Genomic DNA, 25500 nt, shown 5'->3' on the forward strand with positions numbered 1-25500 from the left:
TTTTTAAAATAAATTAAAAGTGAGAGTAATTAAAATAGAAAGAAAATCAGTTTGACATCACACCTTGAGCAACATACATGGCAAGAAATTGATGGACATTTTTAAGAAATTCAAAATGAGTAATTTGTTGTGGGACATTGAATAAGTAAAAAGCTCAAAATCCATAGTGATACCCAAGATTACTTGGGAATTGCACTTTGAGTGACTTTTTAAAACATGCTGCAGTTATTAAGAAAATTTTCAAGAGTGTTCCCTGATGGTTAGGACTCAGTGCTCTCACTGCTGGGGTCAGAGGCGTGGTATGATCCCTGGTGGGGAAACTAAGGTCCTGAAAGCTGCGCAGCCAGGCAAAAGAAAGAAAAAGAAAATTTTCAAACCTCTCATTGGTTGATGCATACTGACGTGTTTAGATGTGATCTGTTGTGATATTTGCAACTTTAAAATGGTTTAGAAAAAATAAAATAAGGAAAAAGAAGTTGAAATGTTTTGCAACAGCTACTTGTCATTTTTGAAAATGTTAAAATGAATTGCTAAAATTAGATTTCTAATATTTATGTATCTTTTATATTGATTGAGAGACATTTTATGAGTAAAATGAACTCCATTTTATATGTCATTACTTCGTATTTTTAGAAGAATTTTTCATATTTCTGTTTACTCTTAGAATTACCAGTGATCTCATCTACACTAATTTTTTTCCCCAGCAGATATTTATTGAAACTTCTAGTGCCTTAATCAAGGCAATAGCACCAAACTCTATGGAGTAGTCATTGTATTCTTTCCTACCACAGACATACAGTAAAAAAAAAAAAAAACAACCCACAAATAATCCAGTTTCACTTAGAAATATCCTTAGTGAGGAAGGAAAATTTTAAATGAATTATTTATCTTTTTATTATAGAGTTATAATGTAGTTTTGATACAAATATTTTTTCAGATGTATCAGTTCAGTTCAGTTGCTCAGTTGTGTCTGACTCTTTGCGACCCCACGGACCACAGCACCCCAGGGCCTCCCTGTCCATCACCAACTCCGGAGTTTACCCAAACTCGTGTCCATTGAGTCGGTGATGACATCCAACCATCTCATCCTCTGTCATCCACTTCTCCTCCTGCCTTCAATCTTTCCCAGCATCAGGGTCTTTTCAGATGAATCAGTTCTTTGCATCAGGTGGCCAAAGTATTGGAGTTTCAGCTTCAGCATCAGTCCTTCCAATGAACACCCAGGACTGATCTCCTTCAGGAAGGACTGGTTGGATCTCCTTGCAGTCCAAGGGACTCTCAAGAGTCTTCTCCAACACCACAGTTCAAAAGCATCAATTCTTTGGTGCTCATCTTTCTTTATAGTCCAACTCTCACATCCATACATGACTACTGGAAAAACCATAGCCTTGACTAGATGGACGTTTGTTGACAAAGTAATATCTCTGCTTATTAATATGCTGTCTAGGTTGGTCATAACTTTCCATCCAAGGAGCAAGCGTCTTTTAATTTCATGACTGCAGTCACCGTCTGCAGTGGTTTTGGAGCCCCCCAAAATAAAGTCAGTCACTGTTTCCACTGTTTCCCCATCTATTTGCTGTGAAGTGATGGGACTGGATGCCATGATCTTAGTTTTCTGAGTGTTGAGCTTTAAGCCAGCTTTTTCCCTCTCTTCTTTCACTTTCATCAAGAGGCTCTTTAGTTCTTCTTCACTTTCTGCCATAAGGGTGGTGTCATCTGCATGTCTGAGGTTATTGATATTTCTCCCCGCAATCTTGATTCCAGCTTGTGCTTCTTCCAGCCCAGCGTTTCTCATGATGTACTCTGCATATAAGTTAAATAAGCAGGGTGACAATATACAGCCTTGATGTAGTCCTTTTCCTATTTGGAACCAGTCTGTTATTCCATGTCCAATTCTAACTGTTGCTTCCTGACCTGCATACAGGTTTCTCAAGAGGCAGGTCAGGTGGTCTGCTATTCCCAGATGTATGATTTGCCAAAATTTTCCTCCATTCTTTGGGTTTTTTACTTTCTTGGTAGTGTATTTTGAAGCACAAGAATTTTAAATTGGTATTATTTAATCTATTTTCCCTTTGTTGCTTGGTATATCTCTTGTATACCTAAAAATATAGGTAGAACTTTAAATGGTGGTACATTGTGAAATGTTTAAAAATAATGTGGGTTATTTTTGGTCAATGAATATTTATTTTATTTTTAGTTGTATACTGTATTAATTTGTGAGGGCTGCCATAACAAAGTACCACAGACTGAGTGACTTAAGCAACAGAAATTTATTTCCTCACAGTTCTGGAAGCTGGAAGTCCAAGATCAAGGTGTTGACAGGATTGTTTTCTTATAAAACCTCTCTTGTTTATTTATAGATGGTTAAATCTGCCCCTGGTATATTCACGAGGTCTTTGTCTTTATCTGTGTCCATCTCCAGAACTTTCTTCATCTTTTAATACTGGAATTCTACCCATTAAATAGTAATTCCCCCCTCTCCGCTCATTTGCTCCTGGAAACCACCCTTCTATTTTGTGTCTCTATAAAGGAATATTTAAGACAGTCTTTTTCATCAATAGTGAGAGTCTACAAAGTTCCTCCAATTAATTATTTTTATGCTAATCTGCAAAGTATATATAGACTTTTCCCTATCTAAGAGGTCTTTTAAACTCTTATGTACAAAATTTTGTCCTTATTTGTATATTTGCCTTTTTATTGGGAGAGATTCCAGATTTCTTGTCATCAGATTTATTAACTAGAGATTTATACTAGGCTTGTTTATTTTTCAAGGTAATTCAAGGTTTCAGTTTTTAGATTTAAGTTGATAAGGCGATGTGTACTTTACAGGAATAAAAGGTAATTGAAAGTTTAAATGTATTTCGGTCTTACTGTTTTGAAATCTAATGTTTATTTGCTATTTTGTAAATGTTGATACTTTTTTAAGAACCTTTTTTTGTAGTTTTCTTCATTTGGGTAGATTTTATTCTTACTCTACACTTTACTCTTTTATACCATCAGGTATGTGTTGTGTCCATTCTGCATCTCATTGAAATAAAAGTTAAAATATTTTCCATATTGAATAACCTCTCAGAGAGTTATTGTTGTCTTTATTTTATTCATATATTCATTCAGCAAACATTTGTTGAGTCTTCATTATATGGTAAACAGTAGCTATACAAAGAAGAATAAACATGATTTTTTTCTTCAAGGTGGTTAAAAAAATGCACCTAAGTAGATCTAAATAAATTACTATATTTGAAAGAAGAGTAAACAAAAAGGGAGTTTTAGTTGGTCCAAATAGGAAACAGAATGGAGAAAATCAGAGTCCTGGGAATACAAGGCCCACTGGCAGGGGACCAGTAGATGGGCGTGGCTGAAACTATTGGTTCGGATGTAGAGGAAGAGTTGCTGAAAATGAGGCTTGAATAGTTGGAGCCAAGTTTTGAAGACACTTTAAAAGCATATGCAGTGAACATGGAGTTCTTAAACATTTTTAAGTCTCAGAGTGAAAAACAGGATGAGACTATTATGTGATGTTAGCTAGTCTTATTAAATAGTAATTTTATGCAATCTGAATGTATATATGGTTGTACCATTTAAAAATTATCCTTAGATTGTTTTTCATAGATTATTGACAAATACTGCTTATTTTACAATCTCAGATATATATTTTTAATATAGTTCATATTTTGTATGTTTAAGTATCTGCCATATTTAAAAAAATATACTTTAGCTTTGTGTTTTTTAATTTGTTTTTTCCAGCTATAAGAAAGACCAGATGGTTGAGGAACTAATGGAACCTCTGAAATACGCTGAACAACTTCCTGTAGCTCAGATAATACACCAGGTTTGCTTTCCATTTTATTCTTTTGAAAGAAACAAGATTTTTAATCTCTGAAAAGTAATTGCTTTTGTTAGGTTTTTCAGAATCAATGTGCTATAGCTGAAAGGCATTCCAGGCTGTCTAGCCCTATTTAGGCTCCACCTCTTACAGTTGGAAATCTCATTCAAAGCGCAATATTAAAAGGCTACTTGCTGTTTAACAGTAGAATTCTTGCTTATATAAAATACAGGGTAGAATCAGAATTATCTTTTGTGCATTACTTAACAACAAGACTTAATTTCAGAGAACTTTCATTTGAACCATTGTATATGGTACTTATTAATGACAAAGAAATTACTGAAAAAATAACATTTGGTGTAATTTTTTTGAGTAGGTAAAATGAGAAAGAAATCTCTCCTTACTTCTTCTACCCCACCCCATTATCAACTCTTGTAAAGTGTAATTCTAAATGTCATGTGGGTAATTTTTTCATTTCCAATTATAATGACTCTATCATCCCTTCTACATTACTGTAATCTTAGAGAAGGCAGTGTGGTAAGTTTTTAAACTTAGATTTTGTACTGTAATTCTGACAGCATACAAAGTTCGCTCTGCTGGGCCAGAATCTAAGAATTTTAAAAGTGGTTTGTTGATGAGAGTTATGGCCGATAGACCTACCAGATTTATCAGACGCTATAGATTATAGGAAATATTAAAAGTCCTTAAATGTCAGAATTTGTCAGAATTTTTATGAATGTTAATTACTATTATGAGTCTTTCCATATGTCTTTGCCAATCAAACGAATTTTTATTTAGCAGATACAGATTGATTATAAGTACCAGGTTGAGCTTATTAAAAGAAAACAGGCTTTTACTTTAAAATGTTGGCTACATGGAGAAGGAAATGGCAACCCACTCCAGTACTCTTGCCTAGAAAATTCCATGGATGGAGGAGCCTGGTGGGCTACAGTCCATGGGGTCACAAAGAGTCAGACACGACTGAGTGACTTTTCACTTTCACTCTCACTTCCTAAATACAATGGTGGTTCTGATTATTGCACTTAAAACTGGGATGTTGGACTATATTTTCAGTATTCTGTTAAACAGTAAAGTACTGTGTAGATAAAATGATATTAAAAAATATTGTTACCAAGTGTCATCATGTAATATGGCTGAAAATCCTAAAAAAAAAAAAATAAATAAAATGTTGGCTACATAGATCTTTTCATGGAGGTTAAAATTGAATATTAAAATTCTATGAGAAATTATAAAAAGTGGTCTAAAATTTGCCCATAGTCTATCTGTGGCTGGTAATCAGGTCCAGTTATATGTCAGGAATTCTCTGGTGTTGTCAGTGTTTAAATGACCTAACAGCCTGCAAATGTCACATTTAAAATTCTGTCTTCATGCCTGACTCTCAGCATAAATGAATTAAACAGCAGAGCAGGCAGCAAGTCAATATGTTCTTAACAGTAAGAGTGAGCAATGAAACAGTTTGTGGTTTGTTCAGAATAGGTAAATAGAATCTGCCCACAACACTTCACCTAGAATAAAATCTAAAACAGGAAACAAGAGTTAACCTTTAAGATGGTTGACCAGATGAAATGTCAGTCATATTTTTATAGCTTGAATGAACCAATAAACTGCTGTTATATACACTGTGAATTCAAAGATGAAAAACTTTGACCCTGGTCAAAATTTTTATGATGATATTCTTGGCATTATAAGAAGCTATATTAATTTTAACACTGAATTATAAACATAATGAAATTTTTATAGTACCTGAATTTATAAAATTTTTATTTTAAGATTCACAATAGGGATTTCTTCTTCTTTATAGTGAATAAAATTAATTTTGTTCTCAAGGGGTAATCAGGAAAGATAATTTTTCCTCTTATTTCCCTTTATTGACAATACCATAATTTTGAAACTGTTACAGTTGTCTGTCGAGTGATCTTTAAGAACACGTCAAAGGCTTTCTCTGCATCTATTGAGATAATCATATGGTTTTTATCTTTCAATTTGTTAATGTGGTGTATTACATTGATTGATTTGCGGATATTAAAGAATCCTTGCATTCCTGGGATAAAGCCCACTTGGTCATGGTGTATGATTTTTTTAATATGTTGTTGGATTCTGTTTGCTAGAATTTTGTTAAGGATTTTTGCATCTATGTTCATCAGTGATATTGGCCTGTAGTTTTCTTTTTTTGTGGCATCTTTGTCTGGTTTTGGAATTAGGGTGATGGTGGCCTCATAGAATGAGTTTGGAAGCTTACCTTCATCTGCAATTTTCTGGAAGAGTTTGAGTAAGATAGGTGTTAGCTCTTCCCTCTAACCCTCTTACACTGTTGGTGGGAATGCAAACTAGTACAGCCACTATGGAAAACAGTGTGGGGATTTCTTAAAAAACTGGAAATAGAACTGCCATATGACCCAGCAATCTCACTTCTGGGCATACACACTGAGGAAACCAGATCTGAAAGAGACACATGCACCCCAATGTTCATCGCAGCACTGTTTATAATAGCCAGGACATGGAAGCAACCTAGATGCCCATCAGCAGATGAATGGATAAGGAAGCTGTGGTACATATACACCATGGAATATTACTCAGCCGTTAAAAAGAATTCATTTGAATCAGTCCTAATGAGATGGATGAAACTGGAGCCCATTATACAGAGTGAAGTAAGCCAGAAAGATAAAGAACATTACAGCATACTAACACATATATATGGAATTTAGAAAGATGGTAACGACAACGCTATATGCAAAACAGAAAAAGAGACACAGAAATACAGAACAGACTTTTGAACTCTGTGGGAGAAGGTGAGGGTGGGATGTTTCAAAAGAACAGCATGTATACTATCTATGGTGAAACAGATCACCAGCCCAGGTGGGATGCATGAGACAAGTGCTTGGGCCTGGTGCACTGGGAAGACCCAGAGGAATCGGGTGGAGAGGGAGGTGGGAGGGGGGATCGGGATGGGGAATACGAGTAAATCTATGGCTTATTCATATCAATGTATGACAAAACCCACTGAAATGTTGTGAAGTAATTAGCCTCCAACTAATAAAAAAAAAAAAAAAAGAAACACGTGAGTTATGTTGCTAGGAGTTCACGTATAAGTGAATTATTTGAAAGCCATTTTCCCCCCTAAGAGAATAGTGATGTATGTAATAATTAGGTGCAGCCAAACCCATAATATCTCAAAATATGTAATATATCTGTTTTATAGTGTTATTGAAGTATATATTTAACCTCCACCTATAATAGTGTGTTTTTGTACTCTAAGAACTGTTTTTCTTCTCATCTTGCGTCATGCTTTACCTATGTCTGTTCTGGAGTATGTGTCATTCTTATTGAAATAATGTTACTTATTCACGTATCTTACCCTCTGTGTGCTCAGTCACTTCAGCTGTGTCTGACTCTCTGCAGCCCCGTGGACTGTAGCCCACAGGCTCGTAATCAGGCAAGATTACTGGAGTAGGATGCAGTTTCCTCCTGCAGGGGACCTTCCTGAGCCAGGGACCAAAACCGTGTCTCTCGAGTCTCTTATGTCTCCTGCCTGGGTAGGTGGGTTTTTTACCACTAGTGCCACCATATCTTCTATTTGATCGTCTTTCCGGATCTCCTTGATTTCTTGATATTTTTTTCAGCATCTTATCTTGTGCCATTTTTGCATGTCTGAATGGCTGGAGATATATGCTTGTGTGTGTGTGTGTGTGTGTGTGTGTGTGCAATGGTATAGTGAGAGCCAGAACATCTCTTTTCCCTACCATCAAGGCATCAGAAGCCAGGGCACAGTTTAGAAAATGAGAGAGGAGGAGCCAGGCACAGGGCTTAACATGAAGAGCAATTCAAGGAATAGCAGAGAGTGAGAGAGAGGAATCTATTTCAGTCATTTGAGTAATTAATTTCTTGTTTATATTACTTAAACTGCATGTTACAATGAGGAGATAGACAGGATTTCAGTATTTCCATTTTGTACTGTCAAATTATTTACCTTTCTTTACGTGTCCTAGCAAACATGATTGCACATCTAGGAAATCCAAGACATTCAAGTTATAAGCAGTAGAAGTAAGAAGAGAATCTGGTGAGATAGTCAGATATAAGATGAATAAAACCGGTACTGCTTCATATTTGCAATAACCACACAAAATGAAAATGGGAAAAATGTTCTTTCACAATGAAAGGAACTATAAAATACCTAGAGAGTACATTTGGCAAGTAAACTATAGAACTTACAGTCTAAGAATCATGGAAGCATACCACATTTCATAAGCAGAAAGTTATACCAAATATTTGATGGGGTAGGGAACTTAATATCATAAAGTATAATTTTCCCAAATTAGGAGTTCTAATTAGAATAGAAGCAAGTTGGTTTTTTTTTTAATGTTAGAAAAAAAAAATGACCACATAGTTCATGTGGAAGAACAAATATCTAATAATAGACAAAGAAAGTACATAAAAGAAAACACAGCCTCTTGAATCATATAAATAGGTATGGACAAAGGAACAGATAAGTGGATTAATGGAATACAGTAAAAAGGTGGATTTCAAACATTATTATAATTCACAATAAGAAATACATTTTACATACATTGATGTATGTATGTGTTAAAGATTAGAAGTAAAAGTTTTATGAAACATTTACCCTCATTACATGTGATGCACATTATTTTCTTTTTCTGTTTTTTTTTTTCAGTGTCAAATAAAGCATAACTAAATTAATTTCAAAAGCAAATAGTCCTGACCTGAGGCTCGAAAAAACACTGAATAGAGAATTCAAAGAAAAAAATTTATGAGATTTGATCATTAAATATATGATTAAGATTATATGTATTTCAATAGAAAAACAGCTTAATTTGAATTTCATACTATGTAATATAAAATAAATTTTGTATGAAGACTTAAAATAAGATTTTAGAAGAAAGTTTCAGCAACAGCATTTTTAATCTAAAGTAGGAAAGAACTTCTTAATAAACATACACATGCAGGAGATATGTTTGGCTCCATAAAAATTTAATATTTTATATATCAAAAGATACCAGAACATTAAAATACTAATGTTAGAATCAAAATAAGATCTTTGCAAAGAAGACAATAGTGAATTGGTTAATATCAAAAATATATGTAGAATTCTTGAACGTTTATAAAAGACAAAACAACTCAGTAGGAAAAAAAAAGACAAAAGATGAAAAGCAGGTCAGAGAAGAACAAATAGAAATGGCTAGTGAGTGAAAAGAAAGCCTAAAACTCATTAAGGAAGTACACATTACAAATTAAGTAAAATTATTGTATGCCTATCAAACTGGCAGAAATTAAAATCACATATTGGAAAACAGTCTGGCAGTTTCTCACAAGGTTAAATGTAGATTTACCATTCAGTTCAATTCAGTCGTTTAGTTGTGTCCGACTCTTTGCAACCCCATGAACTGCAGCATGCCAGGCCTCCCTGTCCATCACCAACTGCCGGAGCCTACCCAAACCCATGTCCATCGAGTCGGTGATGCCATCCAACCACCTCATCCCCTGACATCCCCTTCTCCTCCTGCCCTCAATCTTTCCCAGCATCAGGGTCTTTTCCAATGAGTCAGCTCTTCAGATCAGGTGGCCAAAGTATTGGAGTTTCAGCTTCAACATCAGTCCTTCCAATGAATGCTCAGGTCTGATCTCCTTTAGGATGGACAGGTTGGATCTCCTTGCAGTCCAAGGGACTCTCAAGAGTCTTCTCTAACACCACAGTTCAAAAGGATCAGTTCTTTGGCGCTCATCTTTCTTTAGAGTCCAACTCTCACATCCATACATGACCACTGGAAAAACCATAGCCTTGACCAAATGGACCTTTGTTGACAAAGTAATGTCTCTGCTTTTTAATATGCTGTCTAGGTTGGTCATAACTTTCCATCCAAGGAGCAAGCGTCTTTTAATTTCATGACTGCAGTCACCAACTGCAGTGATTTTGGAGCTCAAAAAAATAAAGTCTTTCACTGTTTCCATTGTTTCCCCATCTATTTGCCATGAAGTGATGGGACCAGATGCCATGATCTTAGTTTTCTGAATGTTGAGCTTTAAGCCAACTTTTTCACTCTTTTCTTTCACTTTCATCAAGAGGCTCTTTAGTTCTTCTTCACTTTCTGCCATAAGGGTGATGTCATCTGCATATCTGAGGTTATTGATATTTCTCCCGGCAATCTGGATTCCAGCTTGTGCTTCATCCAGTCCAGCATTTCTCATGATGTACTCTGCATGTAAGTTAAATAAGCAGGGTGACAGTATACAGCCTTGACGTACTCCTTTTCCTATTCGAAACCAGTCTGTTGTTCCATGTCCAGTTCTAACTGTTGCTTCCTGACCTGCATACAGGTTTCTCAAGAGGCAGGTCAGGTGGTCTGGTATTCCCATCTCTTTCAGAATTTTCCACAGTTTATTGTGATCCACACAGTGAAAGGCTTTGGCATAGTCAGTAAAGCAGAAATAGATGCTTTTCTGGAACTCTCTTGCTTTTTCGATGGTCCAGCGGATGTTGGCAATTTGATCTCTGGTTCCTCTGCCTTTTCTAAAACCAGCTTGAACATCTGAAAGTTCTTGGTTCACGTATTGCTGGAGCCTGGCTTGGAGAATTTTGAGCATTACTTTACTAGCGTGTGAGATGAGTGCAATTGTGGGGTAGTTTGAGCATTCTTTGGCATTGCCTTTCTTTGGGATTGGAATGAAAACTGACCTTTTCCAGTCCTGTGGCCACTGTGGAATTTTCCAAATTTGCTGACATATTGAGTGCAGCAGTTTCACAGCATCATCTTTCAGGATTTGAAATAGCTCAACTGGAATTCCATCACCTCCACTAGCTTTGTTTGTAGTGATGTTTCCTAAGGCTCACTTGACTTCACATTCCAGGATGTCTGGCTCTAGGTGAGTGTGAGTGATCACACCATCGTGATTAAGTGGGTCATGAAGATCTTTCTTGTATAGTTCTTTTGTGTATTCTTGCCGCCTCTTCTTAATATCTTCTGCTTCTGTTAGGTTCATACCATTTCTCTCCTTTATTGAGCCCATCTTTGCATGAAGCGTTCACTTGGTATCTCTAATTTTCTTGAAGAGATCTCTAGTCTTTCCTATTCTATTGTTTTCCTCCATTTCTTTGCATTGATTGCTAAGGAAGGCTTTCTTATCTCTTCTTGCTATTCTTTGGAACTCTGCCTTCAAATGGGTATATCTTTCCTTTTCTCCTTTGCTTTTTGCTTCTCTTCTTTTCACAGCTATTTGTAAGGCATCCTCAGACAGCCATTTTGCTTTTTTGCATTTCTTTTTCTTGGAAATGGTCTTGATTTCCAGTTTTCTGTACAATGTCATGAACCTCCATCCATAGTTCATCAGGCACCCTGTCTGTCAGATCTAGTCCCTTAAATCTATTTCTCCCTTCCACTGTATAGTCATAAGGGATTTGATTTAGGTCATACCTAAATCTAGTGGATTTCCCCACTTTCTTCAGTTTAAGTCTGAATTTCGCAGTAAGGAGTTCATGATCTGAGCCACAGTCAGCTCCCAGTCTTGTCTTTGCTGACTGTATAGAGCTTCTCCATCTTTGGCTGCAAAGAATGTAATCAGTCTGATTTTGGTGTTGACCATCTGGTGATGTCCATGTTTATAGTCTTCTCTTGTGTTGTTGGAAGAGGATATTTGCTATGACCAGTGCATTCTCTTGGCAGAACTGATGACCCAATGATTCCAGCCTACATGTGTACAAACATACATCCACACAAAAACCTGTGCATGAATGATCATAGCAATATTATTTATAATAGCCAATAATTGGAAGCATCACAGTGTTGATCAACTAATGGGCAAATAAAATATATCCATACAGTGGGGCATTATTCAGTGATTAAAGAGGAATGAAGTACTGATACCTGTACTACATGGGTGATCCTTGAAAACTGTGTTAAGTAAAAGTCTATCATAAAAGACCACATGTTGTATGGTTCTGTTTGTGTGAAATGCCTAGAATAGGCAGATCAATTGTGGGTTGTCTAGAACTGGGATGAGGTGGAGGAATGAGGAATGACTTCTAAATGGGTGTAGGGATTCTTTGGTTTTTTTGAAGTGGTAAAAATGTTCTAAACTTGGTGGTAAGCATTGCATTTGTTGTTGTTCAGTTGCTAAGTTATGTCCAATTCTTTGCGACCCCATGGACTGCAGCATACCAGGCTTCGCTGTCCTTCGCCATCTCCCAGAGTTTGCTCAAATGTACATCCATTAAGCTGATGATGCCATCCAACCATCTCATCCTCGTCATCCCCTTCTCCTCTTGCCCTTAATCTTTCCCAGCATCAGGGTCTTTTCCAGTGAGTCAGCTCTTTGTATCAGGTGGCCAAAGTATTGGAGCTTCAGCTTCAGCATCAGTCCTTCTGATGAATGTTCAGGGCTGATTTCCTTTAGGATTGACTCATTTGATCTCATTGCAGTCCAAGGGACCCTCAAGAGTCTTCTCCAGCACTGCAGTTCAAAAGTTCGGCACTCAGCCTTCCTTATGGTTCTGCTCTCATGTCCGTATGTGACTACGGAAAAACCATAGCTTTGACTATACAGACCTTTGTCAGCAAAGAGATGTGTCTACTTTTTAATACACTGTCTAGGTTTGTCATAGCTTTTCTTCCAAGGAGCAAGCGTCTTTTAATTTCATGGGTGCAGTCACCGTCTTCACAAATTTTGGAGCACAAGAAGATAAAATCTGCCACTGTTTCCATTGTTTCCCCATCTATTTGCTGTGAAGTGATGGAACCAAGTGCCATGATCTTAGTTTTTTGAATGTGGAGTTTTAAGCCAGCTTTTTCACTCTCTTCTTTTCACCTTCACCAAGAGGCTCTTTAGTTCCTCTTTGCTCTCTGCCATTAGAGTGGTATTATCTATATATCTGAAGTTGTTATTTCTCCCAGCAATCTTGGTTCCATCTTGTGATTTATCCAGCTTGGCATTTCACATGATGTACTCTGCATAGAAGTTAAATAAGCAGGGTGACAATATACAGCCTTGACGTACTCCTTTCCCGATTTTGAACCAGCCTGTTGTTCCATGTCCAGTTCTGTTGCTTCTTGACCTGCATGCAGGTTTCTCAGGAGGCCAGTAAGGTGTTCTGGTATTCCCATCTCTTTCAGAATTTTCCACAGTTTGTTGTGATCTGCACAGTCAAAGCTTTAGCCTAGCCAGTGAAGCAGAAGTAGATGTTTTTCTGGAATTCTCTTTCTTTTTCTATGATCCAGCAGGTGTTGGCAATTTGACCTCTGGTTCCTTTGCCTTTCCTAAATCCAGCTTGTACATCTGGAAGTTTTTGGTTCATGAACTGTTGAAGCCTAGCTGGAAGGATTTTGAGCATTGCCTTGCTTGTATGTGAAATGAGCACAGTTGTATGGTAGTTTAAACATTCTTTGGCATTGCAGAGCTCTGTGAATATACCAAATCATTGCATCTCAGTGCAGTGATATTTGCAGCAATCTTTCTTATGGCCACAACAAGTTGGAAATGATGTGAATGACCCTCAGCATAGTTGCTTTATCATGTGGATGATTATCAGAAGCCACAGTCAGTAGAGCAAATACATGTTTTCTATATTTTCTTATAATTGGATTTTTTTTTTCAATCAACTAACCTCTTATTCCTCCTCTTCTTTCAGCCTAATGGTAGAAAATTTAGTCACCCACACCTAGAGTTTTCTTTGTTTTCCACTCCTTCCTGGTATGATGGAATCACAGCTTAGGTAGTAGTGGGTAGTGACATGGCTTCATGGTACTGTGAGATTCAAGGTGTTCCTTTCCTGAGATATACTGTTATATTGTATATGTTTGGATTGGTACCTGTCTTTTCTGATAGCCGCTGAGTCAGCTGTGTGCACAGTACATCTGTTAATTCTTTGCATGTTGTCTCTCCACGTGGTTGTATAGCTCTGGCAGTGTTAGAGGAAGAGAACAGAGTAGATGATGAGAAAGACCAGCTCCTCATTTGTTATCATTCCTTCCTATTCTTTTCCTCTGTTCTCTATCCTCTTTTGACTTCCTCACTTCTTTTTTCCCCTTTCCCCCATTTTCCTCTATTTCATTCTTGTAAGCTGAAGTTATTTGAATTCTTCTCAAATTTTGTTGAGTGTTGTTAGTATTTTCATTGGAAATTGAATTAAGTGTGGTGTCTGATACATAGTAGACACTGGACACAGACACTGGATAAGTATGCTGACCTTTGTTGAATTTAGGACTCTTTGACATGCTAAGAAGAAAAGGAAGTGAAGAGTTTTCTAAAGGTCACAAAAAGAGTTTACTGCAGACTATTTATGACACTTGGGTTCCTTTCATGACCAACAGTGGTAGTATTTATTTAATGTTTCTGAGTAGGTAGGCAAATTGTAGGTTTCATTATATTAACAATTTGGACAATCTAGTGGTCTTGCAACAACAGCAAGAAAACCATAAATTGCATAGGATAATGTAAATTGCAAATACTGATGAAAGGAGCATTATTTCATGTGAAAATACAACTAATCCTCTTAAAGATTTATAAACTTAGGACATAAAATATTATGAAAAATAGAAAAACACATACAAAAGAAAGTGGTTTGGTTAACCTTGCATGCTTATGTTGATAATTTTTCTTTTAGGGAAATTATTTTTTCTTTTAATCTGTTTACTAGGAAGACAGGTACAGAACTATCTCACTGAGACACGTTTGGAGAGATGTGGATGATTTTCCCTTATAAGTAATTTTACATTTATTTCAGAGATGTTAATTTTAAAATCAAACCACTTAAAAAAATAGCTTAAATTTACTATTAAGATTTGAAATATGTAACTATACTATGGTACTTTTGTGGAAAGTTGATATTTTTTGTTCTTTGTGAAAAGAATTGCATACAGATGGGTTAGAAAATGTTTTTCTTTCTTTTCTAATTGGTAGGTTTGTGTTACTTTAATTTGTAAACATAAAAAATCGATTAGCACCATGTAGAGTTTATTGAATTATAAAATAGTGACAACTAGGGATAAAAAAAAAAACAGACACAGTTTTTGAAAAAGAAATGAATATGTAGTTAAGAGTAGTATAAGCTGGAGTCAAGATTGCCGGAAGAAATATTAATGACCTCAGATATGCAGATGACACCAGCATTATGGCAGAAAGCAAAGAGGAACTAAAGAGCCTCTTGATGAAAGTGAAAGAGGAGAGTGAAAAAGCTAGCTTAAAACTCAATGTTCAAAAAACTAAGATCATGGCATCCAGTTCTACCACTTCATGGCAAATAGATGGGGAAACAATGGAAACAGTGAAAGTTTTATTTTCTTGGACTGCAAAATCACTGCAGATGGTGACCGCAGACATGAAATTAAAAGACACTTGCTCCTTGGAAGGAAAGCTGTGACCAACCTAGACAGCATATTAAAAAGCAGAGACATTACTTTATCAACAAAGGTCTGTCTAGTCAAAGCTATGGTAAGGTCTGTCTAGTCAAAGCTATGGTTTTTCTGTAGTCATGTATGGATGTGAGAGTTGGATGAAGAAAGCTGAGCAGTGAAGAATTGCTGCTTTTGAACTGTGGTGTTGGAGAAGACTCTTGAGAGTCCCTTGGACAACAAGGAGATCAAACTAGTCAATCCTAAAGAAAACCAGTCCTGGATATTCATTGGAAGGACTGGTGCTGAAGCTGAAGCTCCAATACTTTGGCCACGTGATGCAAAGAACAGACTCATTTGAAAAGACCCTGATGCCGGGAAAGATTGAAGGCAGGAGGAGAAGGGGATGACGGAGGATGAGATGGTTGGATGGCATCACTGACTTGATGGATGTGAGTTTGTGCAAACTCCAGGAGTTGGTAATGGACAGGGAAGCTTGGCATGTTACAGTCCATGGGGTCGCAAAGAGTTGGACACGACTGAATGACTGAACTGAACTGAACTAGGAGTAGTATAGACTTCCCTTGTGGCTCAGACAGTAAAGTGTCTGCCTACAATGCGGGAGACCTGGGTTCAGTCTCTGGGTTGGGAAGATCTCCTGGAGAAGGAAATGGCAATTCACTCCAGTATCCTTGCATGGAAAATCCCATGGATGGAGTAGCCTGATAGGCTATAGTCCATGGGGTCACAAAGAGTGACTTTACTTTCACTTTCAGGAGTGGTAGATCAGTCTCAAACAAAATTGTTATTGATCTTTCTTTTTAAAAAAAGTGGTATATTTTAGAAATGTACTGGAAAAATGAAATTCATCAGTAATGAATGTATAATTTACCATAACACTTTTTCTTTAGTGTCATCTAGTTAGGTATGTGTTTTATTTTTTGATATTTTGTGTCAAGAATCATTTTTAGTTAGCTCTGCCAGATATTAAAATATTTAGGCTTGTGCTATTTAGATATACAAAGTGGTGCTGATACAAAAATGTAGGTAAGTCCTAAGTGCAGCATAGATCTGAGCAGAGTAGATAGTATAAATCACTTAGCTAGCCTAGAAACCCTACTGTGTATTTGGATTATATAAATGATAAAGATGACACCACAAATCAGTGAGAAAATAAAGAATTATTCAGTAAATGATTCTGGGACAGTTAAGCCTTTGGGAGGGGCAGCAGAGACTAGATTCTTGATTTATAACATGTGGAAAAAGTAGATGCTAATTGGATTATAGATCACTGCTAAAAATGGGACCTGTCAAAACTACATATTGGTAAATATTTGTTGGTAAGGAATTTCTAAGTGTGAAATCATGGCAAAAGCTTTAAGGAAAATCAATATATTTGACTTTGTAAAAATGTAAAATTTTTGTACATCAAAACAGAAAGGCAAATATCAAAGTGCAAAACTATTTTCCTCACAGAATTGACATCTTTATATATAAAGAGCTTTTACAAAGAGATAACAATCCTAACACTCCAGAGGAAAAGGAGCAAAGAAGTTCATACAGACAGACCTCAAAAGTTGAAATAAAAATAAACTGATGAAAACATTAATATTCATTAATGATCTAAGAATTACTCATTTCAACCTTAAAAATTAAAAAAAAAAAATTTCCCATTTAAAAGTATCTGTTACATTAGCAAAAATATGAAAAGTAGTAATACTCAATAAAAACAAAGCACATAAACTATTGGAGAGGAGTGTAAATTGGTAGGGACAGTGTGGTAATTTTTACCAAATTTATAAATTATGTTTATGAGCTATTTAAACATGGCTGATTGAACACATGTCTATTCTCCTTCCTGAAAAACCCTACTAAAATGACAGTAAAGATATAAAAATATATAAATACGATAAAACAAAGAAAATGGAGGAGTAGAAAATAGCAGATGAGAGGCACCAAAATTGGAAGAAGAAAAGAAGAAAATCAGTTGAATAAATGGTTATCAGCTTGGTGGAGTGGACAAGCTATGCCCTAACCTCCATCATGAGGGAGATCTCTGAGAACAAGCCATTTGTATTGTAGAACCTGGGAAAGCAGACACCAGACACCTCAAAGGTTGTGTGCAAAGAGGAACTCCCTCTGCCCTTCTGTTTAGTTCACAGAGCACTGGTGTCAGGCTTATATTCTGTCAGGCGGAAGACTGCAGAATTCCTCCCTGAAGATACTAGCCTAATAGAAAAAAATGGTGTATTGTGACATTTGCAGGGCCCCAGTTTAATAGCCCAGGCCCAGTCCGTTTACCTCACTGGTAAGCCCTGTGGTTGGTAAGTGCTGTTAATGTATAAAGTCTTATGATCAGTGTTTTATTTCCTCACTCTTGAGATACAACCAAGGATCATTAAATTTTTGGAGAATTCTTTATTATGGAAGACAAAGCTCAAAATAAGCAAATGGAAAAAGGGAACTTAGCAAATATGGACAAAGCCAGGAATAGGAGAAGACAGTAATAACAGCAGCCACTACTGCCACCACCATTTCAGAAAGCAGTGAGAAGGCATTTTATTTAGGAAGCAGGGTGCTATACACAAAAAGGAATATGCAGAAAATGAGGAAGAGCTCTTAGAACTTAAAACTATGCGACTAGAAATAAAAATTTCACTAGAAAATTTTGAACGCATAGTTGAGGAATCTCTTAGAAGATGGAACAAAAAGAGAAGGAAAATCAGAGATAAAGGATAAGAAAATTCGAGGAATACACTGTAGACAATTCTATATGAGTCTCACATTTCTGTATATCTTACGAGCAGAAGCACTGACAGGCTTTTTAAAACTATTTATTTTTGTTTGTTTATGGCTGTGCTGGGTCTTCCTTGCTGCACATGGGCTTTCTCTAGTTGCAGCGAGTGGGGGCTGCTCTTTGTTGTGGTGCACAGGCTTCTCATTGTGCTGGCTTCTCTTGTTGTGGAGCACAGTAGTAGTTGTGGTGTGTGGGCTCAGTAGTTGCAGCTCGTGGGCTCTAGAGCAAGGGCTCAGGGGTTGTGGTGTGTGGGCTTAATTGCTCCATGGCTTGCAGAATCTTCCCAGGCCAGGGATTGAACCTGTGTTCCTGTTCTCTGCGTTGGCAGGTGGATTCATAACCACTAGACCACCAGGGAAGTCCCACACTGACAAGTTTTTACTCTGGATTATTTTGGCAAAGGTGTTTGTGCACAGTGTTGGAAGACAGAGATAGTGACTCCTTTAGATTTGTTTGCTATCACAAAGATAATGTCTCTCTCTCTCGGGCAAAGATTGGACAGATTTGTTGCAGCTTGTTATAAAAGACTTGGGATTTCCTAGGTTGGGGATTCATTGTCTGTTACATAAACCTACTGTGTGCATAGTAATTACCAAGGTCTGCCACTGCATTGTCCCCATGGGACTTGGGGACAAAAAGAACTGGCACACATGTGAAGCTCATGTAGCTTATGAGTAATAAAGTACTTTGTCTCTGATTTAGGAGTCCCATGTCTTCTGCCAGTAACCATGAAACTGTTCTAGGCCAGCTTGTTATCTTGGAAGCAGGGTAAAATTTCAGAACCTTCACAGTGAGGTCCAACATATGACTAATGAAAAGTATTGGAAAAAGATGACAGAAAGAAAAAACAAACGGGAAGCTATATTAAAGAAATAATGCAAGAATATGTTTCCAGAACTCAGGGGTTTGCTAAGAAACAAATAGACCCCATCCAAGGAACATCAGTTTGAAATTTTAGAACAATAAAAAATAAAAAGAAGGCCCTAAAAACTTCCAGAATGAAAAAAGAGGCCCCAATCAAAATAATAAACATCTTTTGACCACAATCAGAAGAAGTAGAGGAAGGAAAATTGGAAATGAAGTAGTAATGTCACCATTATTTTTTTGTTATAAAGCTCATGTTGCTCGTTAGTTTCTAAAACAATGTTCAGGCAGTACTTTACTGCTACTTCTGCTGCTGCTGCTGCTGCTAAGTCGCTTTAGTCGTGTCCGACTCTGTGCGACCCCTTAGATGGCAGCCCACCAGGCTCCCCCGTCCCTGGGATTCTCCAGGCAAGAACACTGGAGTGGGTTGCCATTTCCTTCTCCAATGCATGAAAGTGAAAAGTGAAAGTGAAGTCGCTCAGTCATGTCCGACTCTTCGCCACCCCATGGACTGCAGCCTACCAGGCTCCTCCGTCCATGGGATTTTCCAGGCAAGAGTACTGGAGTGGGGTGCCATTGCCTTCTCTGAGTCTTTACTAGATATAAAAATTTACTAAAGATAAAAATTAAATGAAAAAAAGCCAATGAAACCATGTTATTACTTTGAAAAGGTAGACAAATTTGGTAACACAGTTAGACTAAGATAATAAAAGAAAAAAGTTATCAAAATCAAGAATGAAGAGGGGGCATCACTAGAACCCCTTTAGAAATCAAAAGAATTATAAGTAAAGGTTATAAAGACCTTTTTCCAACAAATTTTAGACAACTTGGATGAAATGGACAAATTCCTAGAAAAAAAATCAAATATTAAAACTGGTCCAAAAATAAGTAGAAAAGCTAAATAGATTTTCAAGTTAGGCAGTTGAATTTATAAATTAAAATTTTACCACAAAGAAAAGTATGGACTCTGATGGCATGGCTGGTGAATTCTGTCAGACATTTAAGTAAAAAATGCTATACAGTCTCAGAAAATTTGAGGAGGAGAAAACACTTCTTAACTTACTTTATGAGGTTAGTGTTGCTGTTGTTCAGTTGCTAAATCATATCCAACTCTTTATGACCCATGGACTGCAACACGGCAGGCTTCCCTGTACTTCATCATCTCCCAGAGTTTGCTCAAAGTTATGTCCGTTGAGTTGGTGACACTGTTTAACCATTTCATCCTCTGCTCTTCTCTTATCCTTGTGCCTTCTATCTTTCCCAGCATCAGGGTTTTTTCCATTAAGTCAGGTCTTCGCATCAGGTGGTGCAGTCCAAGGGACTCTCAAGAGTCCAGCACCACAATTCAAAAGCATCAATGAGGTTAGTGTACCCTGATACCAAATACATCACAAGAGAAGAAAATCACAGATCAGTATCTCTCATGAAGGTAGACACAAAACCATAACAATGTTGGCACAGGAACAAGAGACAGCTTGTATACAACCAAATATCTAGTATGTGGCAAAGCAAGATTTGAACCTGGACCTTGTAGCACTGCAGGCTTTTGTCGCAGTGAGTTCACTGTGCTGTGAAAGCAGCAGTGATATGGTGTGAACTCTGTAGGTACGAACTGAATTTTAAACCTCCAGTGAGTCTGTTCTTGGTCCTGATGATTATTGTCCTCGCTTGTGAAATTAAATTTATCTTACTGTCTCAGCTTGTTTCTATATTAAACAAGCATAAATATGCATGATTTAAACATCTTGATTAGACATCTTTTAGTAGATACTTTCCTGGAATTTAAGATATGTGAGAGATTCATTCTGGGAATCAACATCATGAAACAATTTTATCTTTATTAATTTAAGACCCTTTACTAAGGCAAAGGCTATGTGTAAACAAAGGCACAAACCTGTGTGTTCTTTAAAAAACTTTAACTTTTTCATATTTTGTCATGACAGAGATATATTATCCACTGTTTTCCCCACTGTGTTCTCATTCATATTGCAGGCTTTCCCTGGATCCCACTGTTTCAGTTATAAGGCTTCTTATAAATCCTTTAATATTTTAATAAGATTAGTAGATTACAAAATCTATATTTTTTAATGTATCTCTGTAGGGTACATAATGATGATATAGTGTAGCCCCTTTTCTTTCATTTAGACAAGCTACCCAAAAGATTACTATAGAGCTATATATATCCATTGAAGATTCAGTTTACTGGGAAGAAGTACTGGAGTATGTCCTGATAGGCCTTGGCTTATGACATGGAAGGCTGTTTTGCAAAATTTTGTTTCATCTATGCTTTGTTGTTCCTTTTAAATCCTGGAGATAATTTTTTTTTCTAGTACAACCAATCCACATAGTTTCCTGGTATGTCCATTCTTGTGGGTACTCTTGGCATTTGAGTGAGACTGTTCTGTCATTGTACGAGGCTGGATTGCGCATCACTGGGTTGTTGGCGTCCCTGGTCCTTCCAAACACTGGTTGCCATGAGTACTTTTCACTTACTGCGATACCAAACAATGCGGTCGCCTTTTCTGAACTCCTCCCATCCCATGGAGGGCAATACTGCCTCATGTTGAGTACCACTGCAGGTAATTATTTCCAGTGTTTGCCTGTAAAACCTTTTATCTGTATGCTCTAGTCTCTTAATCTTATAATGTAATATTTAAAAATATGTTTAATTGAGAACCTCTTCTCACTTTTCTGCATTCTCAGATGCTGTCTTAGATGCTGCAGTCCTAGCTTCTGTCGTTATGTGATATGTATTTGGACAGTTTTTTAGTTCTTCTGTCCTTGTTTGTGATAGCTCTTCATCTTGTTTTACTCTAGCTATTTTGGCATGTTTATGTTTTTCTATTCTAGTAATGCCTGCCTCATTAAAGCTAAACTTTACTAAAGGTTGACTGAAAAGTCTATCATGTAGAAAACTTTTGACAATTTCTCTTTTAAATTGTGCCTATTGAATTATCAATACCTGGAAACTCATCAAAAGACAGCATCCATAGAACTCTCCCTGCCTAGGGACTGACTGAGATTGTTTTAAATTCTTACAGAGCTTTCCCTAATTGTAGACTTTAAAACTGAAGTCTAGTGAAAAATAACATACTGCTTATTTATTTTTAAATTATGAGACAAGTAATGAAAATTACACTGCTTGAAGGTCTTGTGTTACTCCTTTAATATCACCTGGGATATGATTTTACATTCATATAAATTAATATCAGATTTCATATTATAACTTATAAGCCCTGCTTCCCAAAATGTCACTTTTCAAGGCATACATGAAACTGTAAAGCTATTTGAAAATAGTAATCAATATTTCAATACTGATATTTCATTAACTTTATGTAAATTTGAAAAAGTCTGTCTACCTACAAATTTGTCATATAGTTCCTGATATACTAAATTTCTATATTAGGAATGAAAAGTTTAAGCCTCATTAGTCTGTTAAGTATTCCAGAATAAAAACAAACAGATACCAGTTTTCACCAAAATTGAAAAGATTTAAAAAATGAGAATAGTTGGTATTGGTGAAAAGGCAGTGAGATGAGCATACTCTTAAATTGCTGATGGGAATGTAAGTTAATACAGCCTTTTTGAAAAGTAGTTTGTTAGTGTGTGTGTATTTATAACCAATAATAGTAATTCAACGCCACCTCTAGGATTTTATTCAGAAGAATTAAAACAGAAAGATTTATGTTTAAAACTGTAAAGTTCATTAGCATTTCCTAGGTCACAGCATAATGTAATAAGGTGGCCTGGGATTGAATCCAGTCTCCACCATTTAATAGCTATCTAGTCTGGGACAAGTCTCTTAATCTTTCTTTTGCAAGTTATGCATTGGAAATATGATGATGATGATGCCAATGACAATAACAGAAGCAACAGTGAAGACATTGACAGCTTCATCTGGGTTAAATGCTGCTGAATAAATCTAATTAGTCTCCTTACCAATTTTCAATTGCAGATGCTCCAAATATTTGCTATAGTCTCTATGCCTCTTCCCCGCTTCTATCCACTTTCCTGTTCAGCTTATGATTTAGCCTCCTAAGTCTTGAGAAAATTAGACAAAAACACCTTCAGTGTACCTTCCCGTACTTTCAGATTTATTTGTATTGTCACAAGCCTTTATCTTTTTTTGTCCATCTGAAAGGAAGAAGCGTGTGAATTATATCAGAGAGAACCGTGCTTACATCGTTCCATCTGTCATACCTTTCTTTCTCTCTCTTCTTTACACTTTCCATTCCTGATTTAGATGTTTTTAGTCCTTAAAAAAAGTCATCCTCAATCCTGCTGTAACTGAACCCAACAATAGAGAAACAAAATGCATTTTTAAAAATGTGCAAAGGACTTGAATAGACATCAGTCAATAGGGAAATGCAAACCAGAACAACAGTGAGATAACCTCTTTATACCCATTACGATGGCTATTATCAAAAAGCCAGAAAAGGATGAGTGCTAGAGAGGATGTGGGGAAGTTGGAACCCTTGTATACTGTTAGTGGAGATGTAAAATGATACAGCCACCAGGGAAAACAGTACAGTGGTTCCTCAAATAAATAAATAAATAAATAAAGCAATTATTATATTATCCAGCAATTCTACTTGTGACTACAAACTCCAGAGAATAATTAAAAGCAGGGATTTGAACAGATTTTGTAAGCCAGTGTCTATAGCAGCATTGTTCATAATAGCCAAAAGGTAGAAACAACCCAAATGTCCATTGACAAATAAATGGATAAACAAAATATGGCATATACATACAATGGTGTATTATTTAGCCTTAAAAGGGAAGGAAATTCTGAAACATACTGAACCTAGAACATTTTATACTAAGTGAAATGTTAAATACAGATGTACAAATACTATATGATTCCATTTACATGAGGTACCAGGAATGGTCACAGAATACCAAGAATAGACAGAAAATAGAACAGTGATTTCTAGGAGCTGAGGGAGGAGGGGCTGTGAAATTATTGTTTAATGGGTATAGAGTTTCAGTTTGGGAGGATGGATGGTGGTGATGGTTGCACAATAGTGTGAATGTATTTAATGCCACTGAATTTTATTCCTTAACATGGCAAATTTTGTGTATATTTTACCATAATAAAAAAAGTCAACTGCCACTCTTTATTTCTTTGCTGCTTTATTTTTCCTCAATCTACTTTATTTTAGTTTGTACTCTAGCAAATGCTCTGCAACCATTCTTGCAAAATGTACTAAAATGTCCTAATTTTCACATCATCCTAATTTTTTAAAAAAAACTTATTTGTGATATTTAGCTCTCTGAAACCATTTTTCTTTGCTTTTGGACCAACCATCACTGTGTACTGGTTTTCCTTCTATCTCTCTGATCACTTCCTTTGAACTCTTTTGCTGTTATCTTCCTAGACCTATCTCTAGGATTCTGTCCCTATTACAAATTCCTGCTGGACCCCCACTTCCTACTGTTCAGTGTACCATAATGGTTTTCAAATATTGCTTATATGCAAGTAACCTCAAATATCTTTGTCTTCCTCTTGAGTTACAAAACAACATCTTATTGCCTGTAAGATAGCTCCACCTGGATCTCCAACACATTGTCTAAAACGGAATTCACCCCTTTCTTAATGGTTCTTCTATTAGGTTTTATATCTTAATGCCACTGTATTCTCAATAATATTGGCTAAGACTCTTGGGCTTTTTTCCCTCCGTCTCTCCTCCCTTCATCTCTCCTTTTTTCCCTCCCTCCTCTTCTTCCCTTTCTTATTCTCTTCCCCTCACAGTATTCATATATAGTTAGTTTTTATTTGCTGTTTGTTCTGTCCCTTAAATGTGTCTCAAGTCCATCTTCTTTCCATATTCAGGGGGCACCTGCAAACAGGTGTAAAACATCATATTTCACAGTTAATTGTAATCGTTGTCATCAGAAAATAATAATTATCATTGAAAAAGTTGTCTTTCCCATTTTATGCATAGATTAAACTGAGGTTCAAAATGGTTTAAGTAACTTGCCTAAGATCTTTCATCTTGTAAGTGGCAAAGCCAGAATTTGGATATGGGTCTGTTTGACCTTAAAATCCTTCATCTGAATATAGTTATAGTTCCTCTGGCCAACCTTGTGAGTTCTTATAAAGGAACTTTGTCCCCAGGAAATGTAATGAATATAAGGTATCAACAGATGTAATTCATGTTTTGTTTGATTAGGACCATATTTTGAAAGAACTGAATGTCAACAGAGTTCATTCAGTATTCAGCACATGAGTATTCATTTATTTAGAAACTGGCCTAAAGAGAGTCACCCTCCTTATAATTCTCTTCCTGCTTTCCTTCTCCATCCCAGTTGTCCTTGGCTCCCAAATGACAACTTTAGATAAGGTAGAGATCTGAGGGGATGTGGTCGTGAGTGGTAGGAGAATGCGCTTAAGATTAACTTTACTCATGTAAAACTGTACCTATAGTTGACTCACGAGAAAAGTTTCTTCTACATTATCACCTAATCTGAGGATCTATATTTAGTTCAGAAAGTTCAGCAACATTAAGGATTTTGTAGACTTTTGTGAGCTACCCTTATAACAACCATTTATAATGTGATTTTCAAAAACATCTTCCATAAAGTTGATGGTAAAAAGGATATTTGTGATAGAATTTATTTCCTGTTTGCCTGTACTAATTCTTTCTCTCTTCTTCACC

General features: G+C 36.4%; 1 protein-coding gene across 2 annotated transcripts in view; it reads left to right on the forward strand.

The window, feature by feature from the left end:
- PIGK (phosphatidylinositol glycan anchor biosynthesis class K) overlaps nucleotides 1–25500 on the forward strand; it is a 131211-nt gene that overhangs the window by 81695 nt on the left and 24016 nt on the right. For both annotated transcript variants that reach the window (XM_043876476.1, XM_043876477.1), the window contains exon 10: nucleotides 3745–3829. In XM_043876476.1, the coding sequence (XP_043732411.1) occupies nucleotides 3745–3829 (85 nt within the window). The remainder of the gene's footprint in view (nucleotides 1–3744; nucleotides 3830–25500) is intronic.

Source organism: Cervus elaphus, chromosome 20, assembly GCF_910594005.1.
Source record: "Cervus elaphus chromosome 20, mCerEla1.1, whole genome shotgun sequence".
Lineage (NCBI taxonomy): Eukaryota > Metazoa > Chordata > Mammalia > Artiodactyla > Cervidae > Cervus > Cervus elaphus.